At 43.2% G+C, this 14,054-nt stretch overlaps 1 protein-coding gene across 1 annotated transcript in view; it reads left to right on the top strand.

Annotated features, from left to right (window-relative positions):
- Positions 1-10,617, top strand: part of LOC121506070 (fidgetin) — a 63,774-nt gene extending 53,157 nt beyond the window's left edge. Inside the window, exon 3 of the mRNA XM_041781572.1 lies at positions 5,396-10,617. Within this exon, the coding sequence (XP_041637506.1) occupies positions 5,396-7,671 (2,276 nt within the window). The 3' untranslated portion in view covers positions 7,672-10,617. The remainder of the gene's footprint in view (positions 1-5,395) is intronic.
- The last annotated feature ends 3,437 nt before the right edge of the window (positions 10,618-14,054 follow it).

Below are 14,054 nucleotides of genomic sequence, written 5' to 3'. Positions count from 1 at the left end.
TACCTTTAATTGGCGTTACTATGAGTAGTATTTTCCCTCTAGGCTAGATTTTCACTCTCCTGCCCACAACACCATCTGATTGGCTTAGCAACGTACAAGGAAAAGCCATTTTCTTGTTCAGTTATTAGTTTATTTTCCTTTTAAATAACTGTTTTACATCCTATCATATGTTCACAAGTTGTATGGCTCATTTCTACTTATTGAAAATCAGCCATAAGAAAATTAAAATACACATATGTTCCAAATAGCGGCTGTTGGGTCCATGAAATACTAATAAATATGAGTATTGGCCCTGAAAATTCAATGTCGCTGTTTTGAGATGCTCACTATGCCAAGCTTTCTAAGTGCGAAAAAAAACTAATCTTATTTCTTAAGCTACTTGTGAGTCTACTTGTGGTTGTTTGGCTCCCAAACGGTTCTACATTTGGTTCTACCACTTTGGCTTTTTAAATGTGGATTAAATAACAACAAAGAAAGGGAGGACAGGAAACTGGCACTGAAACGGGAGCTAGCTACTGTAGCTAACATCAAAGTGCCCTTTTGTAGCACAGGCTAGTTCATAAAAACGGCACTTTTATTTTATTTATTTTTTTGGTCACTCGCCCCCCATCACTGTTTTGGGGCGTGCTGATGGTCGAGTGGTTTAAGGTGCGCACCATGTATGCGGGCGGCCTGGGTTCGAATCCGGCCTGTGGCCCTTTGCCACATCTCACCCCCACTCTCATCCCTGTTTCTGAGTCTATCCACTGTCCTCCTCCGTCCAATTACGGCACGAAAAGGCCCAAAAATAAATCTTAAAAAGTAAAACACTGTTTTTATGTTAAAGGGGTACAGCTAACCGCTCAGAACGAGACTCCTCTAGACTCTTGACTTCAGTCTTCTGGTTAGATGATGCTAAACACTAGGAGGCCAACAGGACTGGGTAAAATATGAAATTAATTGCCACCACACCTGGTAAATAGGTTTCTGATGATAATTGCAGCGTACAGGTGATTTAGAGCTGTAAAGTACTAACTCTTCTCTTTTCTAGTCATTCCTAATGGCTGTGCCTCACTTCCTGACCCCATGGAACCTTCAGGATCATGTGATTGCAAACAACCTATACAAAACAAAGTCATACACATTTTTTAAAAAGCCACACAGACACCAAGAAGCAGTTGAATTGTAGCTGTTTTTTGTAGTGGGTTTCATTATGTGCTAAAAAATTGAGATTCTGTCTGTTGAAGGACAGAAAAGTCAACCAGCATATGACGAGGCTGAGCTAAGAAATAGCTCTACAACACTCCTTTATAAATGGTCTTTATTGTGATGTTAGCTACAAGCAGAGGTCAGATCCTGGACAACATTGTTGTCATTCATAGTTCATAAGTGTTGGTCGATTATTAGATGCTGAGTGGAAGGTTACTGACTTTCCATTTAGAGCGACATGTGAAGATGGTTATTTCTGCTGAAGAATCAAACAGTGGAGTGGCTTCTTACTATGAAGACTAGTTCATACAAAAAGGCAATAAAATGATGAAATGATGAAAAATGATGGGTGGACATATGATTACCAAGAAAGTGTCTGAATCTGGCTTTTCCACCACGCAGAGGTGATGTTGTCTTTTTGCTTTCTGTTGTTTTAATGGGCAGGGTCACAACATTCTGTCATACTGTTTTACAACCGTCATTTTAATTTCGACTCTATAATGTTTTTATATAATCCTGAAAGATGGCTTTTAGTAGCATTCAGTGTACAAAAAACTTCTTTTTTTATAGCACTAAGAGAAAACATCAACACAGCATCGTTTTTTTTTACACAGCAGAACACAATCCCTGTCTTCAAGAAAGCATCATTTATTAAGTCTCTGGCTACGTTATCGCCTCCCAGCTCCCAAAAGCCAATCACAGCTCTTTGTCTCAACACAGTGGCGTTTTAAAATATGACACTAATGGTGATGCACCACACCGCTGCTGCTGGCAAAGCTTAACCTCCTCCACCCCAGCCTCCTCCTTTATCGCATAAAGCTTGTTACACCCTCATGTTCAGACTTTTGCTACTATGGATTCATTGCTTTTGACTAACCCAGGGAGCATCTTTTGAGCGGAGCCTTCTCCACCAAGTACAACTGTGTATCTGTTTTGCAGTAAAGTGCGTATGTGGGCATAGTGTGTGGACAGGCCCTCAAAACTTTCCATCATCCTTTAAAACAGTCCGCCATTGATGGCATTGGTTAACGCCACCTCTCAAGGCATGCCCTGTCCCAAATAAAGGCAGGCTAAAGAAACAGACTGACCTTAATAGAAGCCTGGGATAATAATATAAGTTTTATGTTAAATATTTACACTAGAATAAGTGAGATTTTACCTACACTGCTAAACTTACATGATGCTTTTGACTACAACTCAGGCATGTAACCTGAGAATACATTATTATCAAGAAATTGTAGGAGCAGTGTAATAAGTTGAATTAATTTAAACTGTTTATGCTGCATTCAACATATATTGTTTTAGCGATGAAAGAATAATATGATGCCTTTCAGCTCAGATGGTCAAAACTTTTTTTTATACTTTTTTGATATCATGTTTTTAAAAGATGCAATCTTTTAATAAACAACAGTATTGAGAAGCTGAAATTTCAGATTACACATCAGCAACTTGTCATCAGTGTAACATAGAAGTTTTTGCACAGTTAGGACGGTGTGCAGGAGTTTGCTGCAATTTCTGATTAAAGATAATTGATGCTTTGGACTTATGAAGCCTAGTGTTAGTTCATGTAGGAAACGGCAGTCATACGCCTAGCCGTGATCAGCTGACGGCCAGCTGATCCAAATCATCGCCTCCCAGCTCCCACAGCCAATTACAACTCTGTCTCTCAATACAGTATTTAAATATAACATACTTCTCACTAATGCTGATGCACCACACTAACTGGCAAAACTTAACCTCCTCCACCCCAGCCTCCTCCTTTATAGCATAATGCTTGTTGCACCTTCTTTAATGTTTCTATCCATATGGGAGTTTCTAGCCACGTACTTCCTAGCTTGACTAAACCAGAGAACATCTTTTGAGCAGAGCCTTCTCCCACCAAGTAAAACTATGTATCCATTTTGCAGTAAAATGTTTGGCAAGAGTGTTCCTGGCTGAATTATATTTGTTGCTGTGGTGTCAAAGCAAGTATTGATAAAGTTTGTGTTTTATAGTATCATATTCAAGTTTGAAAATGACAGCCCTACTTCCTGTTTAGAGATAAAGCTATTTTGACAATTTACCGCCCTTTCTCGATCCTTACAATTGATTACCTCAGTCTTTATATCATAAAAAGATACATAACAAAAAATATTTACACTATGATGTTTTTGTGCCTCATTTTCTCCTGCCTTGTAATACTCTCCTTGAAATTCTGCCCTTTTATCCCGCTGCTCCCACTTAATATATTCTCAATATTAAAGGAGCCTCCCAGCTAATACAAAACTTTCCTCCGCTCAGCTCTTTGTCTGAGGCGTTCCCTGCTCGCTACACCGGGAGGGTGACAGGCTTGCCAGCCTCTTGCTAGACTCCCCTCGGCTAAAATGTTGTAAATTAACACAATTAGCAGATCGCCATTCTGCTAATTAGCCACTGGCGTCTGCCGAAAGATGGCTAGAGAGGAGAATCAGAGAGGAAATAGGAGTCTGGGGATTCCCCCCGCCTTCTCTGTGTTGTTACCAAACAAACACAGGGCCTCAGAAAAAGAGAGCAAGAGAGTGTGAACGTGTATGTGTTCATGCCTTTGCTTTATTTTGTGTGCATGTCTGTGTTTGTGCTGGGCAGGACTGGAAGATTTGCTCCACCATGAATGGATTTCATTGTGCATGCCTGCTTTACTCACACAGGCACAAAAACGCACACATAAACCAATTCCGAGGCAGGGATTGCTCACCAGACCCCCAACTGTGGATCTCTACATGCAACCGCTGCCAGTCAATAAGTCGGAGGAAGCAGCCTAAATGACACCGATATTATCCTTTATTTGTGTGCACTAAGTCAAATCAAACGGGGTTCAATCTGCCGTGCGGCTGCTGTGATTACGCCCCGTCCAGCCTTTGATAGTGCCACGGCTTTGATAGTGAGACAACGATGGAGTCGCTGTGTGACTGTCAGTGTTTGCAGATGGCATTGGCTGGGATTAAAGGAAACAGTGGCTCTCCAGCCTCCTGAGGCAATAAAGGGGAGAGCCAGGTGAGTGTGTCTGAGATGAGATGGAGCAAGGAAAGGAGGGAGGGGGAGGGGAGGAGGAGGGGAAGCAAGCACAGAGGGAGTAAATAAGAGGAGGGGTGGCTGCAGAGAAAGAGCAGAGAGGGAATGAAAAGGAGAGATATATATCGAAATAGATGGAGTCAGAATAAAGGAGAGGTGAAGAGGAATAAAGAAGGATCTAGCAGGAGGGGAGGTGGAAAATGGAGGACCAAAAAAAGCAAAGAGGAGAGACTAAGGGGAAAGACAAGGCGGCAGGGAGGCATAAAGAAGAGAGGCAGACAGAAAGGTAAAGAGAACGGTAGAGAGAGAGGTCAAGGTGGAGCTGTGCAGACAGGAACTAAGCTTGAGACACAATGTGTTGTAATTCATTGCTCGCTACAGCTCCTGTGTGCGTGCCTGTGTTTGTCCGTCTGGGTCAGTGGATGTGAGCTCGCGTGCGTGCGCGGGCGTGCACGTCAGCACGCCTGAGTGCAGGCACAGATAGTTTTTTTAAACGCCTGTGTGTCTAAGCAAGGGTGTGTGTTGGATGAAAGCGCCACAAGCAGAGGGGGGTGGATGTGCATGGGTGTGTGTGTTGCTTTGTGGCACTCGGCGAGGCGCATTTTCAAACCCATCTCCAGCCACCTCAGATGAGCTGGGGATTATAGAGTGACCCTCAATGCCTCTGTCTTATTGGTCTGGCCAGGGTGCATTAGGCTGCCGTAACCAGCCATCCCATCATGCCTCTGTACTGCACTATACCTGCTGACAATCTGCAGGCTTCTTATCAATCGATCAATCAATCCTTATTTATACAGCGCCAACTTAAAAATGAAAGGTTATCATGTCATGACACCTTAGGAATACAGCAAGTCTAGAGGCTCAACAGTAAGCTGCTAATTAGCCAAAACTGCAACAGTGGCAAGGAACGCCTTCCTTGGACAGGCCTAGAACGCTTTTCTCCCATCCAGAAAAGTGGATGTCATGTCTGCTTGATCAGGCCCTCTTAGGAAATGCTACTTGAAGAAAAACGGGTAAAAATAGAATGCCTCAACAAACCTCTAGACAGATGTCACCTTTTTAATTGACCACCTTCCTTCCCAAGTAATTTGGAGGTGTTGTTATTTTAATTATTGCTAAAATTATTTTAGCACATCAATGGGTTCACCTTCCGTTTCTGTGTCCCCATGTCTTTCAGGCTTAAAGATGCAGTGGACCCCGGAGCACAGCCAGTGGGCCGAACAGCACTTCGACATCTCCTCCACTACACGCTCGCCAGCCCACAAGGCCGAGGCCTACCGGGCAGTGCCTGGCCACCTGCAGCGCTCTGCCACCTACCAGTATGCCTGGGCCAATGATGACATCTCAGCTCTTACCGCCTCCAACCTGCTCAAGAAGTACGCTGAGAAGTATTCCGGTATTCTCGAGATGCCGGGGTCGTACTCCGAGGGGCCTGGCGTCCCGGGAGTCATGAACGGGAGGAAAGGTGAATCAGAGCCGTGGCAGGATGGCGTTTATCCCATGAGCTGCATCCCAGAGGGTGTTTCTGTTAGAAAAGGAGGGGTGGCAGCAGCTTCAGAGGTGGTATCAGGCATGTGCAGCTCCCCGGGCTTGGCCTCCAGCACGCTGAGTGAACCCAGTTACTCCAGCAGCAGCTGTGGGAGCCACACCGCCACCGCACTCCACTCCTCCTCCATGCCCTCTCAGGAATATGGTCCAGCATACAGCGGCTCTTACCTGCACAGTAGTTACTCCCAGTCTGCCCCAGCACCGGCACTTCCCTCCCCACTGCACAGCTCTGGGCTCTTGCAGCCACCCCCTCCGCCGCCCTCCCACCCCACTTTAGTCCCAGCTTACAATGGAGGCTCCCCTAACTTGTCCAGTTATAATTACCCCCCAGCCGGCTACCCAGCTCAGAGCTCAGTAGGGCCAGGATACAGCCCTGGGGGAGCACCCCCTCCTTCTTCATACCTCCCCTCAGGCATTGCGGCACCTACACCTCTTCCCCCTCCTTCGACTTTACCTGGATACCCGTACCAGAGCCACAACCTGACCCCAATTGCCCCCACTCCTCTCAACAGTAGCTCCTCTAATTCACTGAAGAGGAAAGCTTTCTACATGACAGGCCAAGGAGAGATTGACTCTTATGGTAACTTTGGCTATGGCCAGGCTCGGAGCTCGTCTGAGAGTCCCATGTACAGGGTGGCAGACAGCAGCAGTGCAAACGGAGGCTCCAACAGCGCCAGCGGTGGTGGATTTGACAGAAGTGCTGAAAAGTCATCTTTACCTTTTAATCCTCAGAAGCAGTCCACAATGTCTTCGGAGCAGCAGCAGAGGAAGTACAGCAGCCAGGCAACAGGTGGGCCAATGACTCCACCAGCCTATGTTTCCTCCTCCCTGGGGGGTTCTCGTTCAGCAGATTCCCTTGTCAACTTCACCTCCCCCTCCCTCAGTGAGCAAGGTGCTGATGACCACCGCCTTCACCTCTCACACTCAGCACCAGGGCCTACCTCTTCCTCATCCAATTCCTCCTCCAGGCCTGCTGAAGAGCAGCTGAAAACCAGTGACCCTCACCTCCTTGACATGGTTACCTCTGAAATCGTTCAGCAAGGCCCACCGGTGGATTGGAGCGACATCGCAGGACTAGAACTGGCCAAAGCTACCCTTAAGGAGGAGGTTCTGTGGCCAATTCTGCGCCCGGACATGTTCAGCAGTTTAGGACCAGCCCCACGGTGCGTCTTGCTGTTTGGACCAAGAGGCAGTGGGAGGACGTTGCTGGGACGCTGCTTGGCGAGCCAGCTGGGAGCGCCGTTCCTTCAGCTAAGTGGCTCCACATTGGCCACCAAGTGGCTGGCAGACGGAGAAAAAATAATCAGAGCATCCTTCCTGGTGGCGCGATGCCGGCAGCCCTCGGTACTGTTCATAAGTGAGGTGGACATGCTGCTTTCAGCCCACCTTAGTGAGGAAAGTCCCATCAACCGCCTGAAGGGGGAGCTACTTTCCCAGTTGGACTCGCTTCTCATGGGCTCAGGAGAGGATGGAAGCAACCAAGTGTTGGTGGTTTGTTCCACAAGCAGACCCCAGGACATGGACGAAGGGCTGCGCAGGTACTTTGGTCGTAGGGTCCTTGTGCCCCTGCCGGACAGCACAGCCCGGCACCAGATCGTGAACCAGCTGCTGGCTCAATCTCAGCACAAGTACTGCTTAAGTGAGGAGGAGCTGGCGCTGCTGGTCCAGCGTACAGAGGGTTTTTCTGGACTTGACCTGGCCAGATTCTGCCAGGAGGCCCTCGTTGGACTGTTACATGCCTCTGCACAGGGCATGGACATGTCGGGTATGATGCCCAGGGGACAGGTCAGGCCACTTACCTACCAGGACTTTGAGAGTGTCTTTTGTAAATTCCAAGCCAGTATATCGCAGAAAGAGATTGACACATACACTGAGTGGAACAAAATGTTCGGCTGCAGCCAGTGAAAAGATAGATTTCCGCCCTTGAGAAAAAGAGGCATCCACGTTTCCTCCCCTCAGGGCAGAAGCATTGTGCTGGAGGGAAAGGCACACAGAAGGCCATCACAAGCCCACAGAGTTCTCAAAAGCAGGGTTTAGATGCATCGAGAGACCTGGTTTTTGATGAGACAACTGGCAGTTTTGCAGTTAATGAGCAAGAGTTTTAATTTGAATGCTTGACACTCGAGAAAAGCCAGGCGTTGTTTACATATTGCAAGCAAGTTGGCTTCAGAAGAGACGCCCCAGTGTCTGTGTATATATCTTTATGTCCTTGTTCTTGAGATTTAGTTGGCTATCCAAGTGCCTGAAGTGGTGCTTTCTGAGTTTCTTTCTTTATTTGCCTCACAATCTACATTCATGGCATGAGCTGATGATTATAAAGAGCTTTAAAAACTTCAACGGTGAGTCTGAAAAACAGAGATTGACTGAAGCCATCGGCAGTGGTCAATCAGTCTTTATTGTCTTGCTAAGAGCAGTAATCCATCAGGGTGGCAGTAGTCTGGGCCCTGACTCATGCTCATCTCTTCTGATCCTGTGTCTGCAAAGCAAACAAACGTAACAAACAAAACTCAGGAAAGCGTTTGTGAATTGTATAGTACCTCAAGATACCTTGATGAAAAGCACTAAGATCCAAGGGGAGAATTCAAGGGGGTTTGGCAATTTCTCAAAGCAGTGGTAGGTGTACCTCAGCTGGCCAGGATAAATGGCAAAGAGGTGACAATGAATGTAACAGATATGTTCTAAAGAGACGGAACATAATCAACAGTGAGAGTAAAAAACTAGTCATTTTTTCCTCACAGCAGGTGCTTTGGTTACCTGTTTCTACTTGACCAACCCTAAAGCTTATTTCCATGGCTCTTAAAAAATAAAACCATGTTGCCCAGCTTTGTTGTTTAGAGGTTTTCAGAGATGGACAGGTGTTGGTTTGGTGGGAGTTGTACATTTATTAAAGCTACCATAATCAACATTGTCTACATTATTTGACCAAGGCTGTATGGTAGCTCCATCAGTTTTCAGCTGACTTCTGCGCAAAACACTGGCTCTGTTTAGGAAGAGAGATGTATCCTCTAATTTTGATGCACTAAAACATTCCCAAATAATCATAAGGAATCATTCAGAGGTATGGGAAATAACCAAGATTTTAATGTGAAGCTCATAGGCTAATCTCTAAAGCTTTGGTAGGAATATTTATGGTAAATATGCTAGCTTGCTGTCTTGCCAGGAGTTAAATGTGAAGTAAATTGGCTACCAGCTAATGCTGCTCACCAATTAGCTCAGCTTGAATTATGAAAATAACAAAGATGACAAAATCCAACTAATTATGCTGCTTGGCTGACATGTTTCTTGCTACAGGCTAACATCATACATAGACTTCTTTGAAATGTATGCTGTAGCTAAATGATAAAATAGCAAAGCAAATTTATAACTGTAGACAGTTAGCTTAGCTTAGCTTACCGTAAGTCCAGGATTCCGTAATCTTTTTGATAACAGGAAATGTTACTTCTTAGCTGAATGCACCGTTTTTCTATCTTTCTTAATACTGGAATAGCAAAACAAATATTTTGCGGTACAGGGTTAGCGTAGCTTTGCGTTTGTGTTGGATTTTAATCTTTAAGCTTAAAGAGTTAATACAATCCATCCAGATTTGCTACTGAGCTAACACCCCAGCCGTAGGCTAATATTAAACAGACATGTATGACTTTTTGGGGATTTGGGAAATTGCAAACAAACTTTATGCAGTAGACACCTAGCTAAGCCTTGCGTTAGTCCAGGATTCTGTAGTCTTTTTTCCGAACAGGAAATGTTGCTTCTTAGTTAAGATGCTTCTATTTAAAGGCTAATATCAGACACCAGGTTTGGATCTTACTGTTTGACATATCAAAATCAACTTTTACATGTTGAAACTAGACTGCATAAAATTTATTAAAATTTGCTACATCGCTACTATGCTTAGCTAACAGCCTGAATTTTATTCTTCAGTTGTTTTGGAAAAAGGTTTTAGCTAGCTTGTTAAATTTAGACATTTTAAAAACTATATAGGCCGATGTCAAACGGACGCTTTGAGAAATGGACGTTTTAGCTAGCTTTCTTAATACTGAAATAGCAATACAAAAGTTTAGCAGTAGATGGTTAGCCTAGCTTTGCATTTTTTGTTGGATTTGATCTTTTACTTGGAACAAGAGTTCCAAATTTGCTTCTTACCTAACATCCCAGCCATAGATTAATATTATACAGACATGTACCAGTATTAGCCCTAGACTTTTTCGGGGATGCACCGGTAGCTAGCTTTCTATATACTGAAATGGCATACAAACCTTGTGCAGTAGACATTTAGCTTAGCTTTGCACTGGTGCTAGATTCTGTGATCTTTTACCTGGATAAAAACTGATTAGACATGTTCGACTATTACCTCTAGAGTTTTGCAGGAATGCATCGAGCAAACAAACTCTTTGCAGTAGACAGCTTAGCTTTGCACTAGTGCTGGATTTTGTAGTCTTTTACCTGGATAAAGAGTTTATACATTCCATCCAAATTTGCTAACATGGCTCATATTTAACAGCTGTGTAAATATTACTGACTTTTTGGGAGATTTGTTCATGCCAGCTAGGATTTTAAATGTTAAATTAGTTATCTAGTTAGCTTAGCTTTGCGGTCGTACTGAAACAGCTAGCATTGCTTTGTCTTAAGATAACTAAATTAGTTCTAGATATTGCTTGTTTAGATTGCACAATAGCTGAAGTTTTAGGAGGCACCTTAATACATATTTTGGATAGAAGTTGCGCAGCTAAGCTAACGGGCTAATTTTAAACTGAAATAGGAGGGTGATATCAGTCTTCACATTTTACTCCTGGCAAGGCAATAAACAAGCACATTTCCTTCAACGACGGGCTGTTCTTGGAAATCAGAGTGAAATCAAAGACTTTCTGTGTTGGACTTGATGTCATTTGGTTTGGTTAACTGTATTTGAGCCAATGCTGCTCTGGGTATCAAAAATGAAACCTAATTTCCACATAGTCGTGTGCACTCTGGAGCTAATCTTTGCTTAGTGTACTCACTCATGGTGGAAGAAAAAAAGTCAAAGAATATCAAAATTAAGAGCAAATTAACCCCAGAAAGGCAACGTAAGCAGTTGTTTACATGTTGTTCTCACTTTATATAACCCAATCTTGCAATTCCTGCTTGAATTTTAGGTTCTAGCGTGATTTCATGTCTTTGGGCTGCGTTCAAATTAAGAGGCACGTCCAAAAATGTGTCAACGGATGGGCCGCTGCAAACATGGACTATGTGGAAATTACCGGTTAGACACAGATGTGTGGATCGTGCAAAGTTGCCTTGTTACTAACACAATAACCTGCATTTGAAGTGGACTACTGTATGATGGGAAGCAATTCTTGTGATTTAAAACAGCTAGGGTCCCTGACCTTATTCATCTAGCGTGTCTATAATTATTCCCCCAGTGGAAAGTGGAAAATCAGGGGTAAATTACTGTTTTTCAGGAGGTCATTGGTCATTTTATTATAGTCATTCTAGCTGATTGACACCTCTTAGAGCTAGCATTAGTCCTGCCCAATCAGTGCTCATACAGAATTGTTGTAATCAAAAAAATTGATTATGATCATGATCAAACATGGCCGCCCCAGTCCAATCCAAACCCACGTTGATATTTTTTCACATCTGTAACTGTGTTTTCCATTTATTTTCCTCTATATTTACACAAAGCTCACTCTCAAAATGCATCATACTTCAGCCGGCTAAAAAGCTTTGAGGAACGAGTGAGGAATTTTGGCATTAGTCTAAAAAGTCCTTCATCCATGGAGGTTACTGTTCGCCCATTGTGTTGCATTGGAATGTATTTTTGTCTCTTCCTTGCCGTCCTTTAGCACTAATCTTGTGACATGAGAATACTTAAGATAGTTTAATGTATGTGCACTAAAGCATTTTGTGTGTATTTGTTTCCTCGCCATTGGCAGAGCTTGATTTATTTTGTCTGGTATTTATCCTTAAGGAGATTTCTTTGCCACTTTCATTGCACATCCTGTTTTCTATATTTTTTGTAGAATAAGGAGCCTCGTACTGTACGTTCAGGCCCGGTCTGTGTTGCTATCTCTGGTCTGAGCAGCGTCAGTGCAGCACCTGATGTGGAGAGGGAGGGAGAAAAAAAAAAAAGTTCTGCTGAGCATCAGCAAAATTGACGGAAAGGAAAGACAGCCAGGCAGCGTGGCGGCAGCACAAGGGGAAAGCGGAGTGGTCCGTCAGAAAAGCACCCTCAAAAACAATCTGTACCAGAATTCCTTCTGTCAGCAAATCCTCTGGAGAGAGAGTCCCTTTAGACAGAAAACCCTACTAATGCACTTCAGAGCACACATCAACAGCACAGGCGATTCTCTCTCTCTACAGCCGACGAACAAACGACTTGAAACACACCGGTCAATGCTACGCTTGTTTGTTATGTGTTTTGTGGTCCTTCTTTTGTGTGTTGACCTTTTTTCTTTCTCCTACATGGTGTTTAAATCTAGCTTTTTTTCTCTGGAAACCTTTCTTTGAATGAACGCTTGAGTTCCTCTTTAAAGCATTTCTACCTCATGGCTACAAAACACACGTGGTATTTGATTTACGTCTTTCCAAATGTCAGACATTTGTGGAAAAAAAATGCATCAGAAAATAAAAAAAGAAGACGAGAGGAGAGAGTGACACCATGAAGTTTTGCGCAGTCTACCTCAGATGACTGTACTTAAACATTTAGCTGATGGCTGCAGCATAGCCTATAGTGTGTGTCTCTGTCACTGTGTGTCAGATTGGAGCTGTAGGCGAAACACACTGATAACACTGACGTCAAAAACACGCTCACAAGCGATTTGTGAGGAAGGGGTCAACCTGAAGGTGACCTGAAAATGTATAATCCAATACATTTGCTTTAATCTTTTGTGAACTACTGTGGTTGTGCGCGTGTGAATGTGTATATACGTGGGCACACTCTTCTTTTTTTTATTTAGTGTGTTGAATTTTATAAATTGTTAGTATATATAACACACTTGCACAACTTTAAACCAGAGTGTAACGTGTTTCTGTTGTACATACCTATACATACAATACAAATGCACCACTTGTTTATATGTGTGAATATGTTGCCATACTTGCAGTCAATGTATTTTCATGTAATCTTAGGTACAAGCAGCAACAAACAATTCATTAAAGACATTTTCTTGGGAGATTATATCTTGTTTATCTTGTTTTTTGTGTAAAAAAAAAACAATTTATTCATGGCTAGATTGGAGAAATAAATGTATTGTCCTGCCAAAAAATAGCCCATCTGAAAAATCGCCTTAATGAGCCTTGAGTTAGTCACCCTTGTGTGCAATTATAAAATCATCCGTGTTGCGCAGGAAGCCGGCGCCGTCGCTTCTCTCATTAAAATGTAACAATTCATTTCTCTCGCTGTGGTAAGAGTGGCAAGACTGAAAAAAAAAAACATTAAAGCATTAATTATCATCCTCCCATCACAAAGAATTCGGATTATGTGAGTGCTCTTAATGAAAATGATGTGCATTTGCCCACTACACCGCCAAGGTATCATTATATAGCTGGTGGCAAGGTGTGGGAAGCTGCTGTATAGCCTCTATAATTATCTGTGGAAACTCGAACGCTTCACAAGAGGTTAGAGTGCAGGCAGGGCCGCTGTTTTCTTTATTTTCCCACTTTGAAACATGCTATAGCCATGATCAGAAATAATTTGTGACACACGCATTTGTCAGTCTGAAACGCGGTGATTGTCTTGCATATAAGTATAGAAAGACCGATGTACTCTCCTTTTCGCCCAGAGCTTCAGAAGTACTGTTGAGGCAGGTAGCTACATTTTTATTCATGAAAATGAATCTGGTTTGAAAGCAGCTCCTCTGATTTTCCTCTAAGCTTCATAAAAACTGTTAACACACGCTCAAAAATAATGTATTACATGTTTCTGCAATGCACAATTGAGATTTTCAGACAAGAAGACAAGCAAAGTGTTTACCCCCTTAGATGTTTTACCCTTTTATTGATTTTACAAATCAATCATGATCAATAAAATTTGCCATTTCGAATGAATAAACTCAAAAAGAAGTCGTAGTGTTTAGTAGATGCACCTTTGGCTGCTGAGTCTGTGTGGTTACATCTCGATCAGGCTTGCACATCTGAATTCTGCAATTTGCAGGGTTGCACGGTGGATCAGGCATGAATAGCTCTCCTCAAGTCCAGCCACAAATTCTCTATTGCAGGGGTTCTCAACATTGGGGTTGGGACCCCATTAAGACACTGTGAAGGGGTCTCCATATGCCTTAAAAAAGAACATTTTTGAAATGACACTGTTGCCA

Source organism: Cheilinus undulatus, linkage group 24, assembly GCF_018320785.1.
Source record: "Cheilinus undulatus linkage group 24, ASM1832078v1, whole genome shotgun sequence".
Classification (NCBI taxonomy): domain Eukaryota; kingdom Metazoa; phylum Chordata; class Actinopteri; order Labriformes; family Labridae; genus Cheilinus; species Cheilinus undulatus.
This window is presented reverse-complemented; position numbering and strand designations above follow the sequence as displayed.